This window comes from Muntiacus reevesi, chromosome 17 (assembly GCF_963930625.1).
Source record: "Muntiacus reevesi chromosome 17, mMunRee1.1, whole genome shotgun sequence".
Taxonomy (NCBI): Eukaryota; Metazoa; Chordata; class Mammalia; order Artiodactyla; family Cervidae; genus Muntiacus; species Muntiacus reevesi.
Window position 1 is genome coordinate 47,849,843 of NC_089265.1, and position 12,158 is coordinate 47,862,000.

Genomic DNA, 12,158 nt, shown 5'->3' on the forward strand with positions numbered 1-12,158 from the left:
TGCTCCCTTTAAGGGTGCTATTTCCTCATTCTAGGGCCAGGGTAGAAAGACTTTCAGTAATGGGCCAGCAAGTAAATATTTGAGGCTTTGTGGGCCAGGAGGCAAAGTCAGGGTTATTATGTAAGAACTTATAAGAGAGAAACCATTTCCACAAACTCTTTGACAGAAGCCAAAACATCATAATAATTGAGTACTTTTTTTTTTTTTTTTGTAATGCATGTCTACAAATGAGAAGAATGGGATTCCTTTTCTATTGGGATAACATTTCCCTTACTGGATTTCAGAATGAGTGTTTCCTATTACAAAATGATACAAGTGTTCAGGCAGTGGGCTGGGTTTTAGCTGCAGGCTACTGCTGGCTGACCCCTGGTCTGGGGGGGGGAGGGTGGTTTCACGCATGGCCCCCTAAGATTTATCAAAGCACTCTTGTGGATATTCCAAGGACCACTGTCATCTCTTTAAGTGAGAAGATGAAACCCAGCAGCAGGGAACCTTAGCACAATGGTTCTAGAAGGCTGTCTCTGCCTGAGGCTGCTCTTTACCCCTGACTGTTCTAGTGGAATGATTAGGAACCTAAGCTGTACCACCCCGTACATGGTGGCTAGTCTTGGCTGCCCCCACTTCCTACCCCGACCTGTGTCCCGACTCCCTCTGTGGGGGTGGTAGGGAGAGAAATCTGGTAGAGAGAGGGCTGGTGTTCCTTGGCTTTTCTTCAGCTTTTCCAGAACATAGTTGGCCCTTGGTGTCTGAGGGCTCCACATTCGCAGATTCAACCAACACTGGTTTGAAAGTATTTAGGGGAAAAAAAATTAGGAAGTTCCAAAGAGCAAAACTTGAATTTGCTGCAGCAGCAACTATTTACATATCATTTGCATTGAATTTACAATTATTTCCATAGCAAGTCCATTGTATTAGGGATTACGGGTCTAGAAACAATTCAAAGCATGTGAGAGGATGTGCACAAGTTAAATGCAAATACTTTGCCATTTTATATAAGGGACTTGGGCATTTGCAGATTTTGGCATTCCTGGGTTAGTGGGAATTGTTCTGGAACCAATCCCTGCCACCCTTGATATTGAGGAACAACGGTATTCCAAATTGAGTGCAATTGGGTAAGGTGAGGTTCCAATTTCATTTACTAGCCTATGTGAGACAAGAATGTGACTGTGACAGAAATAAAATAATACATCAGGTTGGACATCTGAGTTTTACCGGGAGTTGCATAATATTGAATATATTTATCCCCATCCAAATTGCCAAAGTGTATCAAGGGAACAATTACATATAATGAGTATTGTAAAATAAATTTTTGCATTGTAATTTTTCTGCTTTTGAATTATATTTTACCCTATTCTTAATTTCAATATGTCATTGCAAGCCTGCCAATGATCCTTTTTTAGGATGGGAAAGGCTGCCCTTTATCCTGAGATGGTAGCTTTCTTAAATCTTAACATCTTACATTTTTAAAACATGTCCTTTTTTCTATGAAATTATGTTGGCAGTAGGTAATGGTAGATTCATGTCCTTAATTAGCAAAATAAGAACAAAAAAATTCATAGATTTTGTTGTTCCTTGCTTCCAGCTCACCTATTTTTGGATCAAAATATTTATTTATTATTATCAAAATCAAAAATATTTATCAAAGTCTAAATTCTCAAGCCTGGAGAGATGCAATCTTAAGAGATCACATGGTCCACACTCCTTCATTCTGCAGAAGTTGAAACTGGCCCAGGCAATGGAGTGACTTGCTCAAGGTCACACATACAGTCCATGGAAAATGAGAGGGAATTCCCTGGTGCTCCATGGTTTAGAACTAAGCACTTTCACTGCTGGGGCCAGGGGTTGGATCCTGGTCAGAGAACTAAGATCCTGCAAGCCACACGGTGCAGTCAAAGAAAAAAAACAAAACTAGAAACAAAACTAAACCAAATGAGTTAACTTATAATCATCTTTCAAAGCTGCTAAAAAGCACTTTACTACTAGGAGCAGAGAAAGGATGTTGTACATGTGCTGCCTTAATTGTGAGGCTCTCCTGTATAACAGATGTTATTTTGATTGATTTATTATTGGTGGTGTATTTTTGTGCCCCATCTGGAAAAATCATAGCTTTGATTAGACAGACCTTTATTGGCAAAGTAATGTCTCTGTTTTTTAATATGCTGTCTAGATTTGTCATAGCTTTTCTTCCAAGCAGCAAGTGTCTTTTAATTTCATGGCTGCAGTAATTGTCTGTAGTGATTTTAGAGACCAAGAAAATAAAAAAAATAAAGTCTGTCACTGTTTCCATTTTTTCCATTTTTTTGCCATGAAGTGATAGGACCGGATGCCTGGATCTTAGCTTTTTAAATACTGAGTTTTAACTCAACTTTTTCAGTCTCCTCTTCCACCTCCATCAAGAGGCTCTTTAGTTCCTGTTCATTTTCTGTCATTAAAGGCTGTAGATATTTCTTCTGGCAATCTTGATTCCAGCTTGTGAGTCATCTAGCCCAGCATTTCTTATGATGTACTCTGCATATAAGTTACATAAGCAGGGTGACAATCAATATTCAGCCTTGATGGACTCCTTTCCCAATTTTGAACCAGTCTGTTGTTCCATGTCTGGTTCTAACTGTTGCTTCTTGACCTGCATACAGGTTTCTCAGAAGGCATGTAATGTGGTCTGGTATTTCCATCTCTATATTTAAATTATTTCACTACTAAGCAGTGTACATTTTGGATACTAAACTGCAAAATGGTCACCGGTGGCATGTGCAGAATCAGCAGATTATAAAAAAGCTAGCAGCTCCCTAGTAGGAATGGAGGACGACAGAACTAAAAAGGATTTTCAATCAGTTTCAACAGCAGCCTGGTTTCTCTAGAAGAGTGAAATGTTTCAGGACTTCTCACTCAATTCATTTTCTTCAACATTTTGATTATTTTCTATGTGATAGGGAAGTCTTTTTCTACTATTTTTTTTTTCTTAAACTTTGCTCCCTTCGGTAAACACCAAGGCTTGCCTGTCCGAATACACAACCCTTGCCCCTCTGTCTTGGAATCACTGTTTCACTTAATTCCTAGTAGACTTCGAAGCTTCATTTTACATAGACTCTCGTGTAAACTTTTTTCTTCTCAATTTTTATCACCCCCCAAATAGAAGTGATTTATCATATTGCCTATGCTATCCTAAATTTTCGCCCACTGCGTTTCTTGTCTCTTCCAGCCCCTGCCTCCCAGTGGAGATTCAACCTGCTAGGTCTGGGGTGGGCAAACTTGCTCTGCTAAGTTCTAGATCGTAAATGTTTTGGGTTTCGTGGGCAGCGGCTCAACTCCGCTGTTAGGAAGTGAAAGCGGCCGCAGACAATACAGAGGCAAATGAGTGTGGCTGTGTTCTAATTAACTTTATGGACATTGAAATTTGAATTTCATATAATTTCCATGTACCACAAACTCTACTTCGATTTCTTTTAATCCATCTTAAAAAAAAAAAAAAAAAAGTGAAAACCATTCTTAGGCTGTACAGTAACACGCAACAACGAGGGCCTCCGTTAGTCACTCTCAACGCTAGAGGAGGAAGACTGCCTCCTCCGGTAGGGATCAAGACCTCACCCCTACCCCAGTGATTTTTCCCCAAAACCTGTATGGTCTCCAGAAGACGGAATCCCATTTTAAGGGTTATTAGGGGGCGTGAGAATAGCCCAGGACACTTTCTCCTGGGCAGGCCACTTATCAGTCCATTTAGGGTGGTAGATAAACAGAGCTTGCAAGACACGGGCAGGCTCAGGCTGCAGCGCAGGAACACTCTGGAAACACCTCCAGGCCCCAGCAAGTCTGCGAGGCGGGGAGCGGCGGAGTCTGGCAGGTACTCACCGGACTGCTCCCGAGCAACGCGGCACAGGCGATCGCCAAGCGCGCGCCTGTCACTAACCCGCCGCAACCCCCGAAGCTCGTTAACCAAGAGGCGCACAGCCTCTTTCCCCGCGCCCCTTCCGGGTCAGAGGCTGCCCAGAGTAGAGATGGCCAACCTGGGTTCCGTGCCACCTGGAGCGGACGCGGCAGCAGGCTCTGGCCGGCGTTGGGCGGGGCGGGCCTCCGGCGTGCGCGGCCTCGCGCCTGCGCGCGCGCGCTCGTGCCCGGTCCGGCCCTCTCCCGTCCAGGGCGCGCGCGGCCAGGCCGGCCCCGGCGCGAGCCTGCGGCTTCCCCGTCCGGCTCCGCCTGGTTCTGCCTCCGGGCGCGCCGCCGTGCGCGCCGCCCGCGCTCCTGCCGCGGCGGAGCGGGCAGCCGGGGAGCCAATTAGCGCTCGGCTAGGCGGCGGCCACTTCCTCGTCTGCGGGGCCGCGCGCTCCGGACAGCTGGGTCGGCCGCGGGGCGGGGCACTTCGCTGAGCCGCTTTGCCTGCCTCGGCTTGTCGGGCTGCCGAGAGTAGACACAGGTTCCTGGAGGCGCACCGCTGCAAAGCAGACAAAAAGAAACTGAGGCGCTCAGAGTGTCGGCTGGAGGCGCGTGGGGTTGACTTTTCGTGCGTGGTCTTCAGAATCAGCCGCTCCAGGAAGAGAGATGTCGAAGCCGCCACCCAAACCAGTCAAACCAGGTAAGGGAGGTGCTCGGGGGATCCCGGGCCGGCCGCGGTGCCCCGCGCCCCGTCTGCTCCTTGGCAGGGCAGGGCAGGCACGTACCCGGCCCCGAGCCTCGCTTTCGCGATCCACCCGCCAGGGTGGGAGTTGCTGCGTTCGCTCCAGGAGTCAGATCGCAAGAAGATTTGCGAGGAATTTAACAATTCTCATTTTTAAAGAGGAGTCACCCTCGGTTTTTCAGCGTTGTCATTCGCTGCAGCTTTCCCATCGATGTGGTGGCTACGTCCCATTGACGCTTTCCTGGAAGACAAGGCCATTGATCTCCCTTAGAGGGGAGAAAAAAAAGTCTTGAAATGGTTTTTTCTTCAGCCACTTCCTCATTTTTTTTTTTTTTTTTTTGTCCTTCACTGGGTGTCACTGTCAAGTTTGAGTTCTTGACCGGCCAAAGCGAACGGGAAGTGCGCTGGTTATAGGGTGGGGTGGGTGAGCGAGGCTCTTTTGGGACTTTAGAGGGGAGCAGCAAATTGAACTTAAGATCTTGGGAAAAGCGTTTAGGAAACTTGTAGTTGAGCTCCTGACTAGAATAGTCTAGGCTGCGGCAGGGTAATCTGTTATTACTATTCGGAAGTGTCACTTTATAGGGCTCTACAAGCCCTTTGCTTTCCTCCCTCTGTGTTTGTCGCGTTAAACTGGAAAGGGTGAGATTTCCTCAAAGCAGCTCTTGGCGGATGTTCCTTGTTCATTTCTTCTTCGATCCCTAGAATATTTTCTGGGACAGGCAGAAAGAAGAATTTAAAATGGAATGACGCATTTCAGTTCGGTACTGTAACAAACTCATGCCTTCATTGGGTAGGTGATTACAGAAACGTAGGGAATGGATGAGAAATGACTCTGACATACTCTCAGCTTTTTTCTTCCTGATCTCAGGTAACTTCAGTATATTACAGGCTGAAATGTATCTATTTACATCCAGTTTCAAAGTAACCTTGATTAAGAGAGAGTCGTTTCAGTGATTTATTTTTTTCTTGATTTTTCTAAACTTTAGTCAAGCTATTCAACTTTCATCTCATCCAGTTTTCTTTCTTCACCATCATGCAGTGGTAGTTTCAAGGCATTTTATTTGAAAATTCTGTACACACACATATATGACATAGTCAGTCACCCGAGACTTGAATTTTGGTGGACCGGGTGTGACTTTGCTGGGACTTTGGCTCTGGTTTGAGCAAAGGTGGGGCGTGACTAGGATTGGGGTCTGTGTTTCTTTAGAAATGGAGTCTGATGAGGAATTTGCCTTCTATGTGCATTTGTGGAAAATGGCAGCTTTCTAAACTCATGCATAAATCAGGACCTCAAGTCATCAACACAGCAGAGTTATTCTTTGATAACTGAGCAGAGTACTTTATTTCAAAGAAGGTCCTGAGATGCCATTCATGAGCTTTTTATCTCTGGACATTCAGTGACGTCTGGGCCACAGCTGGCCGGGCACGGACGTGGTGTGTTTTTGTGTATTTGTGTGTTTTTGTGTATTTGCCTGGGTGTGGTTTAGGGATCACACTGTGACCAGTTGGAAATACACTCAGGAACGTTTTTGTTGTCTGACCCTACTGCTTTCTCCTTCTGTTCAGTAAATCAGAAAGCAAATGGTTAAAAATGACTACTATTCAGGCTCCACATTGATTTGTAAATGAGATCCAAGCTAAAATAAGGTCACCCTAGAAATAATCTGTCAGTGCACTAATTTACAGTGAGAAATATTACTTTTTATCTAACTTGAGACTGTGTGTGGCCTGGCTTAGTTGAAAACAGAAGGGGCCTATTATAGCCCTGGCTCTCGTTTACAGCGCTCCAGACCCTGATCTAAGCACTTCCTGTGTATTATCTCATTTACCTCTCACAATAACCCTATGAGGTCAGTACCTGTATTGTTCCCATTTCACAGATGTGGAAATGAATCTGAGTCAAGAAAGATCAAGTTAACGTGCCCAAGATTAGCCACTGAGTGGAGAGGAGTGGGCAGAATTAGAACCCAGGTAGTTCAGCCCCAGAGTCTGAGCTCTTAACCATGATGTTACTATGCTTTACATCAAAGCATACCGTGAACTCGTGTGTACTGTAACTTTTTTTTAACCTTCCTGATAGGCAGGAAGTGGAAAGGAAAGTGTCTCTGGCCCTCAGTCAGGCTTTCTTGTCACAAACGCACCCCTCGGCTGTAGCAACAAAAAGGATGGTGCTGACATTTACTTTCTTGTCCTGCAGGCAAGATAGATGGGTGAAAATATTAGAAAGCAAACTTGGAATTGGAGGGCGGGGTGTATTTAATTCTTAGCTTCTTGGTTTGTTTACACCCCTGCCTCATCCTGACTTAGACTTGGGAAAAAAAAAAAAGATGCAGGAAGTGCGGTCCTATAGAGGGAGGGAAGAATAATAAGAGGAAACTAGAGAGAAAGTTATCTTACAGACAGGCATGTTGTAAGGTCCTGCGAAGTTTCTAAAGAAGGCCTGTAGATTTGGCTGTCTGCTTCAAGCAGAGAGAGAGAACAGATCAATTACTAAGATTCACCGTGTTCATAAAATTAAAATGTATTACTTGCTCTGAGAAGAGTTATTACAGTGGTAGTGAGATCTGAAATGAACTTCTCATGGGTGGGTTCTCTTTAAGGATTGCAGTGGACTGGACATCTCTACAAGAAACACAAGTGGGACATCATTTTGCTGGTCTTTAGAGCTTCCTGCAGTGCAAGATACAGGCGAAGCAGCATGGTTCAATTTCAGAGGCAGTGTGGAAATGAGGGGAGCTAGGTGAAGGAGGACAGAGGACTTACGGGAAGATTTTAGTAGCAGTGGACGTTTAGCTATAATGTGGGCTGATGTATCTGTCAGGGTGATTGGCGTATACTCTGTAGGGGTACCATTTTCCAAAGGAATGTTCTTTCAGCATCCTGGTCAGTGGCTGTCAGGAGAGTCCTGCTACTTCATTTCCTTTTTTACCTTCCTGAGGTTATCCCAGAGTTTGGGTTAGTGGCCATATCCAAATTTCGTTTGCTAAACACTTCTTTAATACATGCAGCTTATATTTTAGGCCCTGTGCTAGACCCTGGGGCTCCAAGGAACAATAAAATAAGATCTTGTCCCTGAAGCTCTTGAAACTAACGGGGAAGATTTAGGTATCTTCAGATAATGTCTTAGATTGTTGCCTATCTGCAATTGGATGGCTGACCTTATCCATTTTGCTTAAAAAAATCTTACAGCTAAAAAAGGAAGTAATATGTTTTTGTTATAGAAAATTTAGAAACTGTAGTACAGAGAACAATAAATCTGTAAATGAAAGTATAAAAGTCATCCCTAGCTGTCATCTAGTGATAGCTTTAACTGATTCATTTATTCAGAGAGGAAAAAATTATACAAAACTTCAGATCATTTTAGATGAAAACCTTTTCCCTCTCGAAGGTGTTATATAAGCAGCATATGTGTGACATCTTTGAAGTTTTATGATGTTTCTACTGTAAATATGAAAGAACCCAAAACATTGACATTTGCTTCTTCAGAGCCCCTTGAATTTATTTTCCCAGTGGAATATTTAGGTTGCTTTACTTCCATCACTGAAATCAATAAGCCATTTAAATGAATTGGTCAAGGTTAGACAGACATCAGGCTTCCGGCCACACGGGAAGGTTATCAGACCTGCTTAGAATGAGAGGATTCTAGTCCAAATCTCATTCAACATCCTTTGGCCCATCTTTACATCTTGGGGTGACATTTTCTGATCCCCTTCATCTCATACCTCAAGTCCAGTGAAAACCGTTGCCAAATTTGTCTTCACTTGCATAATGGCTGTGGGAAACAAAATACATGGGCTTGGGAAGAGGGAGAGCGAGGGGGGACAGACACACTCTTTTGGTGGGCTGATTTGAACTATTAAGTCAAAATTCTTTATTTGTTTGTCATTTCATTCGTACTTCAATAAAGCTGGGGAAAAACATTATCAAACAAATTAAATGAGCTTGGGAAAATAGTTTCAGATACCAGTATAGAGAGAGATTTTTGATTCTTTTGAACAGCTTTCTAGTACTCTATTGTATTTATTTAACCAAACGCATGAACCACGCTTCAGTCATTTCTTCTGTTAGAGCAAATAGTGTTACAACAGCCTTGTTGCTTAATGTGTGAGTATATCCACAGGACCGAGTCCCGGCAGTGGGATTATTGTGCCAGAGGGTATGTATTAATACATTGCCACATTCACAGACACGTCCAAAATGCTCTCCCAAAGAGAGAGTTCTAATTTACTTTCCTCCCCAAAATGTTTGAGCATGCCTTACACAGAAAAATTGCTACACATGTGATAGGAGATATTATCAAAGTGTGGTTAGAGGGCTAGAAGTACAAGGCGAGGAGCTTGAAGACGCTGAGATGGTGTTGCTAAAGAGGGAAAATTTAAGCAGGGTTTCCAATGCTGCTGAGTAAGAATTTAGTAGGCAGAAAAGAGGGAAGTCGTCTGACATGTGGAGAAATGAAATGTCTTGACACGATGGCCTGTCCACGCTTGCTTGACTGCACAGGGCCTGAACCTCTCTCAGAGAAGCCAGGGACATTTGGTGCGGAACTGTGAACTGGAGAAATCTGTCCCAAATTAAAGAGAAAGCCTTTTGCCTAGTGTCGCAGTTTGTGAAAAACATTATTGCTCCACAGAGAAAATGAGCATTTGAATGTCCACATGTGAACCATCTACTTCTGTGCGTATCAGTTTGTCAGTGTTAACAAGAGCTGTGGGTGGTTAGTTTGCAGATGAGAGTTACAGAGGGTCACAACTTCAGCTCACTCACACAAGTCATTGGTGGGGCTGCTGGGGCCACCTCCTTTTTCATTCATTCTTGCCAGTTGTTTCCCACTCAGCGTTTGAGTGTCTGTAGAATTTTTAGAAAGTTACAAGGCAAATCCCTCAACTTACTCTTAGGGTAACAGTTAGGGGAGAGTTCTGTATTTGTGCATTTTGATGAGCATTTTTAAACTTGTTAGCTTCCTTAGAATTGATAAATTGCTTTGGTTTTATATTCTTGGAACCAAAGAATGTACTCATTCTCACCCCCATCTCTGCCTCCTGCCGCCCCCATGTGAAGTTGAATTTATTAGGGGAGCCAGGTCAGCGGGGGTACGAGTCGCAGATTGGGAGGAAGGGGTAGTGGGCCTGGGCAGCCGGGTCAGCCAGAGCCAAGAAGACGGGAGGCCCGCGGGGCCGCGCCGGTAGAGCACTCCATCAACAGGCGAGCAGACAGTCTGTTCTTCGCGCGGGTGTTGGGCCGAGGGCGTGCCAGTAGCTTCGAGAGGAAGTGGAAGAGGTGGGTGCCTGGCTTCGTTGGGTGGACAGAACAGGGAAAGCCCCCACTCAGGCGCTTGTGTAAGACACCCCGGGGCGGGAAGTGATGGCAAGCCACAGAGGGGTCCATGGAGTGAGAGAGGTTGGGGTCCCCGGCGGGGAGGGATCTGGTGGTTCTTTCCTAGTCTAATGCTCCTGTTTCCCAGGGAGCCTGAAAGCAGTTTAGATTCAAATTAAGGGAGACCCTGGAAACTGATTCTAGGGTGTCTAGACCAGGTTTTTTCTCTTGCTGGCCTCCAGCCTCTTACAGTGATCTGACAACAGCCCTGAGAGCCTTTCTGACATCCCCGACTCAGGGATTTTGCTGGGTTCTGGGAAATTCAGGGCTTCTATGTCAGGATTCTCTCGTCTGTGAGGACAGACTTGATTCCACCCACTGGTATGATACTTGTGTTGACTTCCACCTGGAGAGTGTTCTGGGGTGGCTGTATCTTCTAGAAATGTCTTGACCCAATCCATGCTTATGGAGAGGATCCCTCCAAATTCCAATTCTCTGAGCACCGATGAAAAATGCTAGGCTGAGAGAAGACCCTCCAGGTTTTTTGGCATAGTTGGCAGATATCTCCAGACTCCAGATTTGGAAGATTCCACAGAGTCTCACATTTCCTTTCTTGGAAATCAGACTCTTAGGACTCTCTCTAGATTGTTGTCTCTACAGGTTTACAGGGTTTGGGGGCTGCTTTTGGCACCTACTGTTTTGATGAGTCTGTGCAAGTTTGTTGACAGTAGTCCTGTTGTTCATTCGTTCAGTTGTGTCCGACTCTTTGTGACCCGACGGACTGCATCACACCAGGCTCTTCTGTCCTCCACTATCTCCCGGAATTTGTTCAGATTCATGTCCATTGAGTCGGTGATGCCATCCAACCATCCCATCTTCAGTGGCACCCTCCTCCTGCTGCCCTCAATCTTTCCCAGCATCAGGGTCTTTTCCAAAGAGTCGGTTCTTCATATCAGGTGTCCAGAGTATTGGAGCTTCAGCTTCAGCATCAGTCCTTCCAATGAACATTCAGGGTTGATTTCCTTTAGAATTGACTGGTTGTATCTTCTTGCAGTCCAAAGGACTCTCAAGAGTCTTCCCCAGCTCCACAATTCAAAAGCATCAGTTCCTCTGCCGTCAGTCTTCTTTATGGTCCAGCTCTCACATCCATACATGACTACTAGAAAAACCATAGCTTTGACTATATGGGCCTTTGTCAGCAAAGTGATGTCTCTGTTTTTTAATACACTGTTTAGGTTTATCATAGCTTTTCTTCCAAGGAGTAAGTGTCTTTTAATTTCATGGCTGCAGTGATTTTGGAGCCCAAGAATATAAAATCTGTCCCTGTTTCCACTTTTCCCCCATCTATTTGCCATGAAGTGATGGGACTGGATGCCATGATCTTAGTTTTTTGAACGTTGAGTTTTAAGCCAGCTTTTTCACTCCTTTCACCCTCATCAAGAGGCTGTTTTGTTTCTCTTCATTTTCTGCCATTAGAGTGGTATCATCTGCGTATCTGAAGTTGTTAATATTTCCTCTGGCAGTCTTGATTCTAGCTTGTGCTTCATCCAGCCCGGCATTTTCCATGATGCACTCTGCATATAAGTTAAATAAGTAGGGTGACCGTATACAGCCTTGACATCCTCCTTTCCCAATTTTTAATCAATCCGTTGTTCCATATCTGGTTCTAATGGTTGCTTCTTGACCTGAATACAGGTCAGGTAGCCCTGAGAGGACCTAAACTGAAGGTATTCTTACTGGTGTTTGAGACAAGAAAACGGTTTGAGAAACATAACAACAAACACCATTCTCTCCAAAGTTAGTTTCTGAATCGTATATCACACTCGAGATTGTTCTCAGCCTAGTTTTTCTGTTGAGGAATAAATCATTCTCCTTTATTCCTCAGAGTTCAGTTTCTAAATTGAAGTCACCCAAGGAACTGCTAATCACAACTTGGGTGTGCATTAAGAAGGGCTGTTGGGTGGGAGTCCGTGCTGATGGTGACCGCCCACTTCCTCTTTCAGGGAGCCTGTCCCATCAATAGAGCTGCTTCTAATTCTTGCCTAATGTCTTCCTACTCAGGAGGGTCCAAGGTTATACCTAAATATTGAGTCCCTAAATGGTCCCTAGGACTTGACACTGACTTGGTAGGAGCTCTGTTCTCCACAATGGGTTCCTGCTCATTTCCTGATTCTCGGTTGGCACTGGATCTCTTTGGTGTTTTGACATCTAACCAGGCACTCTCTTGTTGACTGGC

The 12,158-nt window shown here is 44.7% G+C and overlaps 2 protein-coding genes across 5 annotated transcripts in view; one reads left to right on the forward strand and one right to left on the reverse strand.

Moving 5' to 3' along the window:
- NMRK1 (nicotinamide riboside kinase 1) overlaps nucleotides 1–4,085 on the reverse strand; it is a 36,487-nt gene extending 32,402 nt beyond the window's left edge. The window contains exons 1-2 of one of the 3 annotated variants that reach the window (XM_065908443.1): nucleotides 3,847–3,979; nucleotides 2,367–2,508 (exon numbers count right to left, since the gene is read on the reverse strand). The gene's annotated coding sequence lies outside the window, so the exon portion shown is untranslated. The other 2 variants (XM_065908442.1, XM_065908441.1) reach the window with 2 other exon arrangements.
- Nucleotides 4,086–4,235: 150 nt separating this feature from the next.
- The window catches only part of OSTF1 (osteoclast stimulating factor 1), a 58,259-nt gene continuing 50,336 nt past the window's right edge, over nucleotides 4,236–12,158 (forward strand). The window contains exon 1 of one of the 2 annotated variants that reach the window (XM_065908439.1): nucleotides 4,236–4,567. In XM_065908439.1, the coding sequence (XP_065764511.1) occupies nucleotides 4,534–4,567 (34 nt within the window). In that variant the 5' untranslated portion in view covers nucleotides 4,236–4,533. The remainder of the gene's footprint in view (nucleotides 4,568–12,158) is intronic. The other variant, XM_065908440.1, reaches the window with a different exon arrangement.